The sequence below is a fragment of the Ranitomeya variabilis genome, chromosome 3 (genome assembly GCF_051348905.1).
Source record: "Ranitomeya variabilis isolate aRanVar5 chromosome 3, aRanVar5.hap1, whole genome shotgun sequence".
Lineage (NCBI taxonomy): Eukaryota > Metazoa > Chordata > Amphibia > Anura > Dendrobatidae > Ranitomeya > Ranitomeya variabilis.
In genome coordinates this window covers 647868462-647887253 of record NC_135234.1, presented here as the reverse complement: position 1 = coordinate 647887253, position 18792 = coordinate 647868462, and the positions used below count along the sequence as shown (strand labels likewise).

The window sequence follows — 18792 nt, the reverse complement described above, 5'->3', positions numbered from 1 at the left end:
GTCCCCCAGGTACTCACTGCTGATACACACGCTATATTAGCTCGGATACACCATCAGCGCTGAGCCAGGCTTACTAATGTGCTCAGGAAGAAATTCTCCACAAAGGGTGAAACAGGAGAGTAGTAAAAATAAACCACATCGGCTCACTCTATTAAGACATGCAAGCGCTCGCTTATGCATTGGAAATCATAAGGAAGCCACACTGGGCAAAATGTAAAAAAAAAAGGAAATTCCCTTTTGGGCAAAATCTCTTCGCTTCAATCAAGTCTCACTTTCCTATGGCCTTGAATTATGGGGAGATCACTGCTTCCTGCCAGATCACTGCAATCTTACGGTCAGTATGAAAATTTTCAGATCACCGTGTACACCCCTCACTAGATAAGCAATATCTAGAAAATAAGATGACCCCACCATCTAGACAAGAAAATGTCATTACTCCACCATCCAGGCTAGCAGATGCCATTACCCCACCATCCAGACTAGCAGATGTCATTACCCCACCATCCAGACTAGCAGATGTCATTACCCCACCATCCAGGCTAGCAGATGTCATTACCCCACCATCCAGACTAGCAGATGTCATTACCCCACCATCCAGGCTAGCAGATGTCATTACCCCACCATCCAGGCTAGCAGATGTCATTACCCCACCATCCAGACTAGCAGATGTCATTACCCCACCATCCAGTCTAGATGTCATTACTCCACCATACAGACTAGCAGATGTCATTACTCCCCATCCAGACTAGCAGATGTCATAACCCCACCATCCAGACTAGCAGATGTCATTACTCCACCATCCAGACTAGCAGATGTCATTACCCCACCATCCAGACTAGCAGATGTCATTACTCCACCATCCAGACTAGCAGATGTCATTACCCCACCATCCAGGCTAGCAGATGTCATTACCCCACCATCCAGACTAGCAGATGTCATTATCCCACCATCCAGACTAGCAGATGCCATTACCCCACCATCCAGACTAGCAGATGTCATTACCCCACCATCCAGACTAGCAGATGTCATTACCCCACCATCCAGACTAGCAGATGCCATTACCCCACCATCCAGGCTAGCAGATGCCATTACCCCACCATCCAGACTAGCAGATGCCATTACCCCACCATCCAGACTAGCAGATGTCATTACCCCACCATCCAGGCTAGCAGATGTCATTACCCCACCATCCAGACTAGCAGATGTCATTACCCCACCATCCAGACTAGCAGATGTCATTACCCCATCATCCAGACTAGCAGATGTCATTACCCCATCATCCAGACTAGCAGATGTCATTACCCCACCATCCAGACTAGCAGATGCCATTACCCCACCATCCAGACTAGCAGATGTCATTACCCCACCATCCAGACTAGCAGATGTCATTACCCCACCATCCAGACTAGCAGATGTCATTACCCCACCATCCAGTCTAGATGTCATTACTCCACCATCCAGACTAGCAGATGTCATTACTCCCCATCCAGACTAGCAGATGTCATTACCCCACCATCCAGACTAGCAGATGTCATTACCCCACCATCCAGACTAGCAGATGTCAGTACCCCGCCATCCAGACTATCAGATGTCATTACCCCACCATCCAGACTAGCAGATGTCATTACCCCACCATCCAGACTAGCAGATGTCATTACCCCACCATCCAGACTAGCAGATGTCATCACCCCACCATCCAGACTAGCAGATGTCATCACCCCACCTTCCAGACTAGCAGATGACATTACCCCACCATCCAGACTAGCAGATGTCATTACCCCACCATCCAGACTAGCAGATGTCATTACCCCACCATCCAGACTAGCAGATGTCATTACCCCACCATCCAGACTAGCAGATGTCATTACCCCACCATCCAGACTAGCAGATGTCATTACCCCACCATCCAGACTAGCAGATGTCATTACCCCAACATCCAGACTAGCAGATGTCATTACCCCACCATCCAGACTAGCAGATGTCAGATAGCAGATCCAATTAACTGATGACAAATGACCTATAAAGATGATAGTCATTGCATTTGTGACTGAAATGAATGTTTCATGTTAAACCTGGCAATTTTTCAGGACACTTCGGGATATGCTGGCTCAAACAATACCCACCTGAAAAAAATCATTGTGTGCACATACCCTTAGTGTCATGTGGCTGTAAGACAACTGGCTGCAGCAGAAGCCTCCCAACTGTGACTCAAACACCTACTCCCTTAAGTAAAGGAGTAGCACTTCAGCTGGCCACCAAACATGGATGGAATTAATGAACAGGAGATACACCTCTTGTTCTCTGCAGAATTTCCACAACTATGGCTGTATTAATTCTTAAGTGTTCCTTTAGAGCACCACTCCAGCACTTTTTTTTTTTATTTCAGCGCTGAAGTGGTGGTGATAATGCACGTTCCCTGCCTCTAGCAATAAACCTAACAGGCGCCATCTTCAGCTCTTCCCTGCGCTCCTCTGATCTGGTCCCACACCGCCATCTTATGACAGCAGCTTCTGACTTACTGGAAGCTCCCAATATACCGTAAGTCTACGAGAGCCTATTCTTGTACTTATGGGCTTACACTGAGTAGTATCTCCGGCTCGCCCAGCAAACAGGTCACAGACTTATATTCTATGAGCTGTTTGTTCTTACAGTCTAATCGCGTTGTCTTTTACCGGTGCATATCGTATGCCATGATGAGACATCCAGACCACCTCATCGCATTTATTAAAAAAGTGTTGTAGCCGGATACCTCTTGATAAATATGGATTATCCTCAAATAGATTATCATCTGAAACCAGCCAAAAACGTATTTTGCTACAGAGTTGGCCTGATTGATATATATCTCATGTTTGTTTTTTTGTTTCAGGATATTAATTTCCACAGCAACAAACTTTAATAAAATGTTGGAACAGAGATATTGGAAAGGTCATGTACATAAAAACCCGTACAGGAGGAACAGTAGAGCCACATGTGAGAAATGAAGATGATCAAAGGCTTCTGGTGGGCCTGTCAATCTAGAGGAACATATTGGCGGCCTCACACATAAAAGCCATAGTACATTTAGAGAAAACAGTCTAGGTGTTATATATTTGTACCCCAACATAAGCAATTGAAGCCCTGATACATAAAACGTACCTTCCTCATCCGGGCATAATCAATCAGTCTTGCATAGGCGCTAGTCCCAGCGATGATGAGTCTTGGGCGGAAGAGTCTGGCTGTCACCTCCAGTTGGTCATAGTCAATCAACCCAGTGGCTGGCTTGGAGAGAAAATCCAAAAGTAAATGCAGGTACATATCACTCTTGCTCATGATATAGGTTCTCCAGCCAACTACTGTACAGAATAAGTTTACGAAAACAGTGTTGGCCACTACTATTGGTGACATCACGGACAAGTATTAGAAAGGTGTCATTCTCGGGACCAGCTCAGTCATCACAACCCATGCAATACAATCAGGCCTGGACAGGGCCTGTGAGATGGCTAAGCAAATGGATGCAATCAAGGGTGGACTGAGACAGAAGAGGGCCCCTGTGCAAGAACAATACATGAGCCCTTAGCAGTCCAATAACTCGTCATTATGCACAATTCCACATGTTCTGGAGGCAGACGTGGGCCGCTCTGTGGCTACACAGGTTGCCCCAGGGGTATGTTCGCCCCAAGGTGGAATGACTAGGTTACAGTTTATTTGGTAGTCAGGAGAAAGTCAGAGGGGCTAATGAACCCAAGCAAGGACAGGTGAGTTATGTCAACCACGACCAAGATAAAGTTTCCTGTTTATGAAGGCACAAATCAAGCAGTGAAAAATGACTGAAAATTTTGGCTGGAAAGCTGCAAGTCTCACACAATATCAGGAAGGAGTTGTGAATGACATTGTGGAACAAAATTGGTTTAATTTACTGTCAGACAATACAGATACACTTATTTTGAAGGGCAATGTCACAAGTAATAATGGCTCACATTTCCCAGGCCGAGGCAAAGCTAGAAATAGAAAAAAAACAAAACAAGCCCCATAACGATAGGATTATCCCTTCATTCTCCTAAACACAAGTACACACACTCTTAAAAGGGAATCTGTCAGCAGGTTTTTGCTACCTCATCTGAGAGCAGAATAATATAGGAAGAGAGACCCTGATTCCAGTGACGTATCCTACAGTTTACTGGGTGCAGCAGTTAAAACACAATCAAGAGTTTTAGTTGTAGCTGAGCTCAAAAACTGCCCCTGACCACACCGCTGGGGCAGAAATACCATTAGGGGCAGAGTTGGACCAGGATGCACAGGAACTGTAGTCATGTAGTGATAAACTCCTGCTCAGAAAAATACTTATGTTGAAGCAACAGCACATAGCCTAATAAGTAACACATCACTGAAGTCAGCATCTCAGCTCCTACCTCAGATTAAGGCCACATTCACATATTCAGTATTTGGTCAATATTTTACCTCAGTATTGTAATAGAGTGCAGGGTTGCGTATGTCACCACGGAACAGACAGACCAACTGTTGAAGGGGATTTATTAACAGGGGTAAAATTCTCCTCGCAGGGAGTAAACAGGGTTAATAGAGTCAAGTAAAACAGTAAACAGTTAAGCGGAATCAAAGGGTTAACGAGTGTTCTTGTAACTTATCAGCCCAGGGAGGTCCTGACTGGAGGGTCCTTTTCCCAATGTGGATACAGTCACCAGCAGGGCTTGAGATCCTGAAGTCTCTTCTGTGCCTTCTGGAAGGTCCGGGGTTAAGTCTCTCTGCAATCTGTTCTTCGCAAAGTGAAAGTGAAACCAGGAAATAGCACAGTCTCGTGGCTGCTGCAAGAGCCTCTATGCATCAGGCTGACAGTCTCCCTGTATTAACGCTGTCACACACACTCTGGGTAGTTACTTATCACACTCAGGGAATCTTTGCTTGTCACTGCGGTCACCAGGGATTCTTTGCTTGTCACTGCGGTCACCAGGGCTGCACAGTCACTGTCTCTGATTCTGGAGGCTTCCAAATCTACACCCTCACATCCAGCCGTCACTCTGGTGGGTATCTCAGCCTCAGTGCCCTCACGGGGAGCACTCTGTCATGGGGAGCGCGGTGCTGCAGCCTGCTTTCTCTCTGGCACGCTGTCCCCTCTCTGGCGCGCTCTCTCTCCCGCACTTTTCTGACCACTCCCCTCTCCTTTCCCAGCAGTCACCACGTCCCCTCTGTCCAGGGCAGAAAGTCTTCCCCCCAACAAACCAGCTGTCTGACTAAGTGGTTCCAGGCAAGGAGCAGGGAAAGCAACCTCCTTACATTCCCCCTCTCTTAAAGCTCGCCATTCCACGGGCGAGGACTCTTCGTGCTTCTCTTTGTTCTTTGGGGGGGGGGGGGGGGGGGGGGGGGGGGGGGGGAGTCAGATACCTGCGATTCTCGCATCTCCTTCTGCCTTTCTTCTTGTACATACTCCCAGACTAAATGGTTTAGGAGCTGCTCATCAGTCAGGTTGAGATATGCTTTCTCTGCTTCATCAACAACTGCTGACTTCTTTTTCTTCTTCTTCTTAGCTTTGCCGCTAGCAGATGTCTGCGTAGAGGATTCATCCTCCTTCATGTCGTTATCGGAAACTTTAGGGACTTCTTGTTCAGGCTCCTCAGTTTGGGGGCTTAGTACAAGCAATTCTACTCCATAGCTCCCCCTCTCTTTGACAGGAGCATTCTCGTCAAAGCTTGAGTCAGATGAATTAAGACCATGCAGGCCGGACTCTGTCATCTGCGCCGGGCTCTGCGGACATCACTTCCCAGGGCTTCTCATCCACACGCCCTGTCTCACACAGCTGTTCCATTTCCCCTGTCCGATCAGGAACTGGTGAGCTGACAGCCAGCACATTCTTCACCTCAGGGGACGACATCAGTGGTTCCTCCTTCTCATCGGCTCGGACCTTGAAAACGAGTGTCGCAGGAACACTTGGCACTTTCTCTCCTTCTTCAGGACCTCGTGCTGGACAGGGTAGTAAAGCACTTTGGTGGTCCTCTCGAGTGAACGTCACTTTCTTCCTGCCGGACTGAGTCTCACCAACACAACCTTCAGACTCAGGCGGTATATCCACCAGGTTCGCCTTTACGTGTTGGGACAGCGCAGTCATTTCACCAGAGATGCTTGACACCTTCTCCACCTCTCCTTGGCGTCCGACATTGTGGTACTGTCTTGTCCTAGGTGGAACTCTTCTCTTCCTGCCGTACCATTCCCTCCAGGGGCGACGTTCCCTCCAGTTAGCAGGACCCTCAGAGGGGTGAGCGGATCTCTGCCACCGCTCTTCTCGGGTAGGGCAATTTCTGGACATGTGTCCCACCTTTCTGCACGTCCAGCACTCACGTCTGCGTCTGTCTGGAGGGCGCTTCAGTTTGGATCGTCGACCTTGGCAGGGGACATCTCTCATCTGCGGTTGCTCTTCATCCCAGGATACGGAGTTACACTCTGGGGCCGCCACCGAAGCCTTCTTTATGTGGCGCACCTCTCCTATATCTCTTTCTGGTGGCTTCCGCACGTTACTTCGGGATATGCCGCTGGTCCCCAAAACAGCAGTAAGGGCTTTCCCCAGACTCTCAATCTCCTCCCAGATTCTTCTTATCTTCAGCTGGGAATCCCGGGTCCACATCGCCTCCTCTTCATTTTGACTGGGTGCTCCGCAGTTGTAGCATCTAGGCAGTCTTCTTCGCCGAGCGGCACTAGTCTCACTTTGGAGGGCGGTTTCTGCAGCAGGGATCTTCTTATATTCAGCCACCTCCTCACGGACTCGCTTAAGCTCCTTCTTCAAGTCTTCTACCCATTGAGGGGCTGTTACCTCCCTGCTCCATACCTTTCCCACTGGCACTACCACCCCTTGCTCTTGCTCGCGTGTGCGTGCCTCACTCCCGACCTCAGAGAAAGTCATATCTAGCTTTACACGCATGCGCTCTCGCAGGGCCTGTTTCATCAATACATCTCGCCAGCCTGTCACCAGTTGGTCTTGCAGTACAACGTCAATTGACCCCACACCTATGCCGTCCTTCCGTATAATGGCAGTATGAAGCTCCTGCAGTGCGTTCATATATTGCGTCACGGTCTCCCCCTCTCTCTGTACCCGCCGGAACAGTCGCATGCGCAGCTCCCCTACGTCAGTGGGGTCCCCATGCGTCTCCTCAAGTATACGTAATACTTTGTCCAGGGTATCTCTCGCCTGGGGGGGTCTTAGCATAACAGAGTCCCGTGCATCCCCCTCTAGGGCCATCACAGCTATTTCCGCCTGCAGAGCTGGTGTCATAGGATGTATCCGCATCATCCCTCGGATGCGCTCCGTCCAACCCCACAACATGACATTACTCCCTGAAAATTTTGGCAGGTTAGCTAACATGGCTCCCAGGGAGATGCTAGACCTGGGGCTTCCCTCAACTGCTTGGTCTGCCCCTTCCGTGCTACCCTGTGACATCCTGCCGACTACGCCAAGTGTAATAGAGTGCAGGATTGCGTATGTCACCACGGAACAGACAGACCAACTGTTGAAGGGGATTTATTAACAGGGGTAAAATTCTCCTCGCAGGGAGTAAACGGGGTTAATAGAGTCAAGTAAAACAGTAAACAGTTAAGCGGAATCAAAGGGTTAACGAGTGTTCTTGTAACTATCAGCCCAGGGAGGTCCTGACTGGAGGGTCCTTTTCCCAATGTGGATACAGTCACCAGCAGGGCTTGAGATCCTGAAGTCTCTTCTGTGCCTCCTGGAAGGTCCGGGGTTAAGTCTCTCTGCAATCTGTTCTTCGCAAAGTGAAAGTGAAACCAGGAAATAGCACAGTCTCCGTGGCTGCTGCAAGAGCCTCTATGCATCAGGCTGACAGTCTCCCTGTATTAGGCTAGGTTCACATTGCGTTATGTGACCGCGTTTAACGGACCACGTTACACCGCGGCATAACGCGGTGTTAACGTAGTCCGTTAACGCCGCCATAGCCTGTAATGGTGAGCGCGTCGCTAGCGCCCGCCCACATTGGGCGTGCGCTAGCGATGTCGCGTCATTTGAGTGACGGACCTCGGACGCTGCTTGCAGCGTCCGCGGCGCGCCCGAGGTCCGTTCCTCGCTAGTGCAGATCGGGGATCTGCGCTAGCGGGGACACCGAACGCGGACCCTAGGGAAGCATTGCGTTAGCGCAACCCGCTAGCGCTATGTGCTAAACGGATTGCCCTAACGCAATGTGAACCTAGCCTTAACGCTGTCACACACACTCTGGGTAGTTACTTATCACACTCAGGGAATCTTTGCTTGTCACTGCGGTCACCAGGGATCTTTGCTTGTCACTGCGGTCACCAGGGCTGCACAGTCACTGTCTCTGATTCTGGAGGCTTCCAAATCTACACCCTCACATCCAGCCGTCACTCTGGTGGGTATCTCAGCCTCAGTGCCCTCACGGGGAGCACTCTGTCATGGGGAGCGCGGTGCTGCAGCCTGCTTTCTCTCTGGCACGCTGTCCCCTCTCTGGCGCGCTCTCTCTCCCGCACTTTTCTGACCACTCCCCTCTCCTTTCCCAGCAGTCACCACGTCCCCTCTGTCCAGGGCAGAAAGTCTTCCCCCCAACAAACCAGCTGTCTGACTAAGTGGTTCCAGGCAAGGAGCAGGGAAAGCAACCTCCTTACAGTATTTGTAAGCCAAAATCAGGAGTGGGTGATAAATCCAGAAGAAGTGACATGTTTCTATTATACTTTTTATAACACAGTATTACGAATACTGACGTAAAATACTGACCAAATACTGCACGTGTGAACGTGGCTTAAATAGCAAAAAGTTGCTGACAAATATTCTTTGAACAACATGCGTTTCAGGAGTGTCAACCCGTCCCCTTATAGCACTTCCCATTAGAGATCATGTTACCTGCTTTCCCCATCATTCTTTGCAAAAAAATAAATATAAATAAAACAAAAGTTTGAGGTCGCTCATGTGAAAAATGCGGTTTCACACACCGATTTTTTTTTTTTTTTTACATCAAATTCTGATCAGTGCCTTTTATTCGCTTTTCATTCGTTTATTTGGTTTGTGTCCCCAAGTTTCCATCAGTGTGGCATTTTTTTTTCTAGTATGTAAAAAAAATTAAAAAGAAAAATAATAAGGTTTCCAGGCGTTTCCTAACCATTAGATGGTGAAGAGCTAGGATGGGGCGCCCATTTGATTAATGGAGCCATCACATGAATGTGGCCTTAGCCTTATTTTGTATGTGTTCTACCACTTGGGTATTCTTTATATTCCCAAACCACAGGGTTGTAAATTCTCAGACTATCAGTCTATAGGTTTTTGTATTGCACTTAATATTTTTTTCTTCTTCAATGCCACATAGCCTTTGTATGGGGCTTTTTTAGCATATCTTTTTCTACAAGGCTGAAAATATTGCATTTGTTAAGGAGACGTATAAGGGTACTAGCATCTCAAGCATTTATAATATATCAAAGTGTTGCATGCAAGGCTCATTCTGTAACTTTCACAGATCTTAAAAAGGTAATTCCCATCTTTATAAATTGATACTGTCGTATAGTGCTAGCAAATACAAGAAATGATGCAATTTACTACTCATTGGATTTCTGGCCACTGCGGTTTTGACGCTGCATAAATACGCAGTGTCAAAACCGCAGCAATTCCTGATTGTGGGCACACATCCCAACACCTAAAGGTACAATTACATTTGTGTCTTTCACTGATAATACTTTTCAGTGCTAGCTAATGGATTTAAGAGAAAAATGCATAAAATAAAGAACACAAATATAAACATTTGCTAGCAATCGAGGTGCTGACGACAGACAAGCACCAATAACATCATCATGTACAACAACCAACAATGACGCATACCATCACAGCACTGAAAGGGGGAGCTCTCTAAATACTTATGCTGGGCATACACATTAGATGGCTGTCGACCGAACAATGCTTTGTTGATCCTACAGCCATCTCTCCCATCCACATCAACACTAATTTGGCTGAGTGCTCCTGTCTGCAGGCGGCTTATCTCTGAGAAGAAAGCGACCGTCAGTCCAAACCTGCATATGCCCAATCCACGTCTCTGCCGATGGTCAGCGGCTCCCATACACATTAGATTGTGGGCCGAACCCATCAATATCAGTGGGTTCAGATGACATTAGTGTAAGAGGCTTTTACACTTCGTAGATTACGCAGAACCAAATACATTGTGAAGAGGAGACAGACAGTTCCTAAACACTACAAAGCTTTGCTTCCAAATTCTCTGTTGAAGGGGTGATCCACTCCTCGACAAAAGCCTAACCAACTCAAGGCCCCATAGAGCATAAAAGCAATGCATACTCGCCTCCTGCAGCGTCATTCCAGCAAAGGCAGTGCTGTAGTTGTCAGAGGGCGACACGATATTCGTGTGTCACGTGACTGATGCAGCCAATCGGCAGCTTTGGATAGGCTGCAGACTTTACTATTTTGCAAGACATCTGCTCTGATGGCATATTGATGAGCTGCAGCTGATCGGCGGTTGGTAACTGGTTGCAGCAGTCCTATGACAACAATATCATGTCACCTGCTGGGAACCAGGGCTGTGGAGTTGGTAAGCCAAACCTCCTACTCAACAATTTCCATGACACCGACTCCACCAAAATGTGCTCCGACTGACTCCTGCTCTATGACTCCGACTCCACAGCCCTGCTGGGAACAGCAGGACTGACAACGCAGGAATGGCGACACTGATTATTTTTATGGGGTCCTGAATTGAGTAAGCAGTAGTTGTCTTGTAGTAGACAACCCCTCAAAATCCATAAAAGCCACACATGTAGTCGAGCTCAGCAGGCTATTTTATTAGGCTAAGAACCAGCTTTGCCTTCTGGCCTGGCTATTCTAATTACATGGAAAGTGCATAAAGTATACGAAAGCCTCAAGACATTGCCTACATTTTCCTATACAATTCAGCCTCTTTCAAGAAAAGCTCTCTAGTGCCTCAAATTGGAGGCATCTACTCTAGTCAAGGTCAGTCCTATAATAATGCCATACAATATGACTTAGGATAATCAGTCAAAACAGACTACAAGGCTCTTTACACCAGCTTGGCAGTCACCTCAAAGAGAGACTCTGAAGACCTCAAAGTCATCTAAGCCAGCCAACCAGTATCCTACTCAGCACTGCTGAAGGTCAAGAACCCCAAAACAACTGTCTGAAGATGGAGTTTTTTTCCGCTTGAGTACCCTAAATTATGTGCTAATGCTCCCCAAGAAAGGAATGTACAAATTAGCCTTTTCCAAGAGGAAGTTGGATCTCTAAGTCCATCTATTGGAGATAGGGTCGACATAATGATGAGGGAACCTCAGTTAACGTGTTATCCGAGCATGCTCGAGTGTTATCAGAGTATCTCGGGTGTGCTCGGATAATATGTTCGAGTCCCTGCGGCTGCATGTTTTGCAGCTGTTAGACAGCCTGAACACATGCGGGAATTGCCTATTAAACAGTCTACTCATCACTAGTTGACATAAACTTATAGAGTGACCATTTCAGATCACTAGAGAGACCACATCCTTGTTGTAAAAGGCGTAGTTGCATATCCTTTACCCAGGGAGCCATTGCTGGTTTATAGGAATTTATTTAAAGGGATAAAATGTATCAAAGCTATAAATGTCTATCATATGGCTTCCTACTAAATGGTAACTGATCTATGGATGTAACCCAAGTTTTAGTAGCACATTGACACTGCTGGCGCAAAAAGAGCACAATAATACTATTGCCATATACAGGGAACCTAAAAGCCTTAAGTGACATTATTTAAAAAAGTAGTTACTCAAAAGGGAATCTTAAAAATAGTGTTTCCAATAAACTCATCACCACACCAAAAATGAGCAAGCGTGATCTGCAGAAAGTGCTGCCCACAAGGTAAGAAATCAAGTGTACCGCTGACAAAAGATGTAAATGTGAATATAAATGGCTATGATGCACTTCGATGGATGAAATCCAAACCCACAGAATTACTAATACCTTTGCAATCACAATATATTGTACTCAATAAGAAGAGACTTCATTGAATAACCAGAAAGGAAACACAAGGTTTGGAAAAAAGTTCAATTTCCTCGCTGTATTGTAATGAGTAGATATTGCATAATATATGTGGCTTTTGTAGATATTTGTATCTCTATAGATAAAAATGTTCTTTTAGATGTTACATGGATTCCAACATAATGGAAAGAAATCGCTTATTTCTAATATCACACTTACAGTTTTGACATTGTCTCGGTTCTATTCACACTGTCATCATTTATAGAGGAACTATGGCAGATTTTATGGATCAGTTATGTCAGTCATATCCCCCCATAAAGAAGTGCCACATTCTGTACTATGTTGGTGGTCTGCAGAAGGGTTCTTCAAACCCGTATTGAATAAATATTGCAAAAATAAGAAAACTACTGCAAATAAATACCTAATACATCAAAGAGATCACATGGGTGCAAAAAGTAATCACAAATATTTCATGTGAAGAACGTATAAGATCCAAGATTACTTTCCAGATATTCAAGGAATCCACATTTTGGTCCAGACAGACCTCTTTCAAGTGGCATCTAGAATGAGGACAGACTGCACGGTGGCGCCACTTATAAATGGAATACATCCACTTAATTTACAAGTAGTGCTATTGCCATAATAAAAATCAGTTCCCTCTCCTCACCCGTGAACTCCTGATTCATGCTATATACATAAAAAAAGTGAACTTTTGTCTAGGTCAAAGCAAGACAGACTGCCAGCACAGTGTGATGTCATGTTACATTTCTTATTGTAGTCTATGCAGACTTGTGGAGAAAGGGAGGAGAGTAGCGGAAAACAAATTGTGCAGGTTCTAGCCATTTTATCAGTGTGCAGGTTTCACAGTTACACTGCTGAGTACTGCAGTAGAATTTCCTCCATGCCTCTGTTGCTCCAGTCTGTGTGATACCAAAGAGCAGGAAATCTGTGTGTTTGGCGCATGGAAGGCTAATGTAACAAGTGAGAGCTTGCGGGTGGCGATTAAAGATAGAGCCTTCAGAAGAGAAAACAGCATTTCACAACAAAATCTGCACAATTTATTGCGTATTTTGCTGCTGTGCATTTTTTTCTTATAGGAAATCTATAATGAATTAGTTACAAGTTGATGCACCCATTAATAGGTAAAACAGATAAAAAACATACGGTTTATATTTATGACTAGTATACAACTTCAGTGACATCTGAATCTGCAGCATAGCAAGCACTACAGTGGGGAAAATAAGTATTTCATACACTGCCAATTTTGCAAGCTTTCCCATTTGCAAACAATGGAGATGTCTGTAATTTTTTATTGTACATACACTTCAACTGTGACAGACAGAATCGTACCAAAGAAAAAAAAAAATCCCCATCACATTGTATGATTTTTAAATAATTAAATTGAATGCATTTTGCTGCATGAAATAAATATGTGGTCACCTACCAACCAGCATGAATTCTGGCTCTCACAGACCTGTTTTTCGTTAAGAAGCCCTCCTACTCTGCACTCATTACCTGTATGAATTACACCTGTTTGAACTTGTTACCTGTATAAAAGACACCTGTCCACACACTTAATGACTTCTCCACCTTGGCCAAGACCATAGAGATGTCTAAGGACATCGGGGACAAAATTGTAGACCTGCACAAGGCTGGGATCAGCTACAGGACAATAGACAAGCAGCTTGGTAATAAAGTAACAACTGTTGGCGCAAATTATTAGAAAATGGAAGAAAAACAAGATGACTGTCAATCTTTCTCGTTCTGGGGCTCCATGCACGATCTCACCTCGTGGGGTAAGGCTGATTCTGAGAAAAGTCAGGAATCTGCCCAGAACTACACAGGATGACCTAGTCAAGGACCTGAAAAGAGCTGGAACCATAGTCTCAAACATTACCGTTAGTAACACACTATGCCGTCATGGATTATAATCCTGTAGGGTACACCCCTGCTCACGCCAGTACATGACCAGGCTTGTTTGAAGTTCACCAATGACCATCTGATCTGAATGATCCAGAGGAGTCATGGGAGAAGGTCATGTGGTCAAATGGACCAAAAACGGTAATTAGTCTTACCGATAATTGTATTTCCAGGAATCCATCCTGACCGCACCATGGAGGACGTCCTTCTTATCCATAGTGGGACAGGAAACCACGAGAGTTTAAAAGGACCCTCCCCACTCCACCCTTCAGTGATCTTCCAAAGTAACACATCTGGATGGATGCAAACAGAAAATTTATTCCGAACATAACAAGTTAAATACAAATGTTACTCCACATAAGTATATCACATATTTACATTAGGGAGGGAACTAACTGTGCTGTCAGGATGGATTCCTGGAAATACAATTATCGGTAAGACTAATTACCGTTTTCCAGGTCACCACCTGACAGCACCATGGAGAAGTACCAAAGGAAACTTCCTGTTCTAGGGTGGGACTACTGCCTGAAGCACCTTTCTGCCGAAAGCCACTTGGGAAGAGACTACGTCAAGTTTGTAATGTTTTGAAAAGGTGCTAATATTAGACCAAGATGCTGCCCTGCAAATTTGGTCTACCGAGGCCCCCCCTTTCTCTGCCCAGGATGCGGACATAGCCCTGGATGAGTGAGCTTTAAGGCCTTCTGGAGGATCCTTTCCCTGTGCTTGATAAGCTATGCCGATAGTGGATCTAATCCATCTAGCAATGGTGGACTTAGAGGCTTTTTTCCCCCTATTAGGACCCCCGTAAAGGACGAAGAGATTGCTATCTCGCCTCCAAGCGCTAGTCATATCCAAATATTTTAGTACCGTTTCCCTAACATCTAAATTATGAAAAAAAGATTCTTTGTGATTTCTAGGGAATTGGCAAAAGGATGGAAGTATGACTTCCTGGTTTATATTAGAGACTGAAGCTACCTTGGGAAGGAATCCCGGGTCAAGCCTTAATACCAGCCTATCGTCAAATACCTGTAGATAGGGGTTCTGAATGGACAGAGCCTGAAGTTCCCCCAACCTTTTGGCCGAAGTGATGGCTACCAAGAAAACTGCCTTTAGGGTAAGATTGGTGACGCTTATATCTTTTTTTATATCGAAGTGCTCTTTACATAATTCATTAAGGACTAAGTTAAGGTCCCAGGGAGGGGTAACTTTCCTAATTACGGGTTTTAACCTCATAACTGCCTTAGAGAATCGAGCGATCCATGGGTGAGCAGCCAGGGAGGTATCATAAAATACGCTAAGGGCTGAAATTTGAACCCTTAGGGTACTTGGACTAAGCCCCTTCCTAAATCCCTGTTGTAGGAAGTCAAGGATTTTGGGTATGTTAGGACAATCAATGTCGATTGTTGTATCTCCACAAAAGCTGCAGAATGTCCTCCAGATTTTAAGGTATATCCTTGAGGTGACTGGTTTTCTACTTGCTAGTAGGATAGAAATTACATCTTCTGATAAGCCCTTTGCCTTTAGGATCTGCCGTTCAGGATCCATGCAGTTAATTGAAGATTTTCTGGGTTCTGATGGAGGACTGGACCCTGGGAGAGTAGGTCCCTTAACTCTGGAAGATGGTACGGGTCGTCTACTGCTAGTTTCCTTAGGAGAGGAAACCAGCTTCTTCCGGGCCAGAAGGGAACCACCAAGATCACCTGAGCTCTGTCCTCGCATATCTTCCTGAGGATCCTTGGTACTAAGGCCAGAGGGGGAAAGGCATACAACAGACCCCTGCTCCATGACTGAGAGAGGGCATCTATCCCTGCCGGATTCTCCTGAGGGTTCAGGGAATAAAATGTTGTTACCTTTGCATTTCTTCTGGTTGCGAATAGGTCGACAACCGGCGTTCCCCAGCGTCGACACAGGGTATCGAAAACCCTGCTGTTTAATTCCCATTCTGTGGGTGATAATTTTTTCCTGCTCAGGAAGTCCGCGATCTGGTTTCTTGAGCCTTCTAAGTGGACCGCTGAAATTGAGAGAACCGATCTCTCTGCCCAGGCGAAAATCTGATCCGCCAGGAGCTGTAGTTTCGGATGCCTTGGACCCCCCTGATGACGAAGGAAAGCTACCGTTGTAACGTTGTCCGATAAGACCTTTAGGTGTCTGTTTTTTAACAAGGTCTGGGCTGAACGTAAGACCTTCCAAACCGCATGAAGCTCTCTGTGGTTTGATGAATTGTTGCTGTCTTCTAGGCTCCATTGTCCCTGGAAGTATCTTCCGAGTACCTGGCCACCCCAACCTTGTTGGCTTGCGTCCGTTGTCACCGTGACTGCTGGAGTCTGGACCCAAGAGACACCCCTCTGGAGGTTTTCCGACACCATCCACCACTGTAGGGACCGTCTGACCTGGTGGGATAGTAGGAACTCCCTGTCCAACGAAGACTGTCTTCTGTCCCATGATGTCAGAACCGACTTTTGTAACTGACGGGAATGGAACTGACTCCAGCTGACACATGGGATACAGGCTGTCATGATGCCAAGGATCTTCATTGCATCTCTTATTGTCACGCGACTTCTTGTGAACCGTCGAATCTTGTCTATTAGGTCGGATTGCTTTCCCTCTGGAAGAAATGACTTTCTGATCTTTGAATCTAGTATTACACCCAGAAACTGTCTTCTTGATTTTGGAGTTAGATGTGACTTTTCCCAGTTCAACACCCAACCTAGTTTCTGCAGTGTGGAGATTACCAACTGGGAATCGACATTGAGTTGCGCCACTGAGTCTGCTACTAAAAGGAAATCGTCGAGATATGGGATTATCGTGATATCCCGTTGTCTGAGATAAGCCACGATTTCTATGACGAGTTTTGTAAAAACTCTTGGAGCCGACGCTAAACCAAATGGGAGGCAACGGAACTGATAGTGGAAGATTGACCCATCCTTTTCCACCGCAAACCTTAGATATCTTTGATGATGTGGAAATATTGGAACGTGGTAATATGCACTCTTTAAGTCTAAAGTGCACATTACCACGTTCTTTCCTAGTAGGGGAATTGTGGAGCGGATGGATTCCATCTTGAACCTCTTGTACTGTAGCCATCTGTTTAGAGGCTTGAGGTTTATGATGGTTCGGGATTCTCCTGATGGTTTTTTTTATAGAGAAAAGACCCGAATAGTGACCCGTCCCTATTTGATGAGGAGGAACAGGACATATCGCCCCCATCCGGAGGAGATCCTGAATATCCAGCCACATTGGGGAGACTGAAGAGAGATGGACGTTGGACACGAAATATCTCTCTGGGGGAATGGATTCGAATTCTATCCTGTATCCCTGAGATATAACCTGCAGGACCCATGGACTTCTGGTAATCTCTTCCCACTCCCTCAGGTAGTTCAGTAACCGCCCCCCTATCCTGGTGGCGTCATTTTTTACGGTACTCTGATCTAGGATTTGAGGAACCCTGATCTCTACTTTTGTTTCTATCACCCCCTTTCTGGTAGCTCCATCTACCTTGTTTACCTTTGCCCCTATAGTCAGATCTCTGACTGTAATAGGGCCTGCGAAAGGGCTGGAATTTTTTCTTTTTCTCTTCTGGAAACCCCTTCTTTTCATCAGAAGCCTTTTCCAGAATGTCATCTAATATAGGCCCAAAGACTCTGCCTCCTGAGAAGGGAATGGAACATAACTTGTTCTTTGAGTGGACATCCCCGGACCAACTTTTTAACCATATGGCCCTTCGAGCTGCATTTGACAATGACTGACCCCTAGCAGTGAATCTTACAGACTCTGCAGTAGCATCTGCCAGAAACCCCGTTGCTAGTTTTAATAAAGGGATAGCATTTACGAGAGATTCCCTAGGAGTCTTGGCTAACAATTGTTCTTTTAGATCGTCCAGCCACAGATGCATAGATCTCGCCACAGAAGTTGCTGCTATATTTGTGCGGATCACTGCAGCCGAACTTCTTTCATGTCCCGGATCTCCTCACCAAGGAGTGAAGAGGATGATCGCCCCTGCTGCTGGCCGCGACCCGGAAGTGACGCGCGCCGCAGCAGTGAACCGGAAGTGAGTCGCCGCCGGCGTCTCCGGCTGCTTCAGCGTTCTCAGATGCCTGATACCGATAGATCCGCCTGCGAAGGGAGCGTCCTTGCAGGACGAATATGCAGGTACATCAGGGGGCTTCATCCCGGGTCGAGAGCCCCCCCCCAGGGGGAAGCGACCCATCCACCAGGAGCAGCGCTGCACTGGTGCTGCTGAGGGACCCGATTAATTGGGTGTCAGCAATACAGAGGACACGCAGTGGGAAGGGAGAGGCCGAGCCCCCCCGATCCACACTCTCTGTCTGGGACAGCGAATCTCTCGTCGTTCCCATCCACAGTGGGACAGGAAAAACACTGAAGGGTGGAGTGGGGAGGGTCCTTTTAAACTCTCGTGGTTTCCTGTCCCACTATGGATAAGAAGGACGTCCTCCATGGTGCTGTCAGGTGGTGACCTGGAAATAGAACTTTTTGGTATCAACTCCATTTGTTGTTTGGAGTAAAAAGAAAGAGGAGTTCAACCCCAAGCACACCTTCTCAACCGTGAAGCATGGTGGGGAAAACATCATACTTTGGGGTTGTTTTTCTACAAAGGGAACAGGACGACTGCACAATATTGAAGGGAGGATGGATGGGGTCAAGTTGTGTGAGATTTTGGCCAACAACCTCCTTCCCTCAGTAAGACCATTGAAGATGGGTCGTGGCTGGGTCATCCAGCATGACAATGACCTGAGACACACAGCCAGGGCAACTAAAGTGTGGCTCTGTAAGAAGCATTTCAAGGTTCTCGTGTGGCCTAACCAGTCTCCAGACCTGCGCCCAATAGAAATTTTTTAGAAGGAGCTGAAACTCAATGTTGCCCAGTGACAGCCCCGAAACCTGAAAGATCT

At 46.4% G+C, this 18792-nt stretch overlaps 1 protein-coding gene across 1 annotated transcript in view; it reads right to left on the bottom strand.

Annotated features, from left to right (window-relative positions):
* The window catches only part of SHMT2 (serine hydroxymethyltransferase 2), a 144050-nt gene that overhangs the window by 53203 nt on the left and 72055 nt on the right, over positions 1-18792 (bottom strand). Inside the window, exon 6 of the mRNA XM_077297716.1 lies at positions 3136-3258. Coding sequence (XP_077153831.1) covers positions 3136-3258 — 123 coding nt within the window. The remainder of the gene's footprint in view (positions 1-3135; positions 3259-18792) is intronic.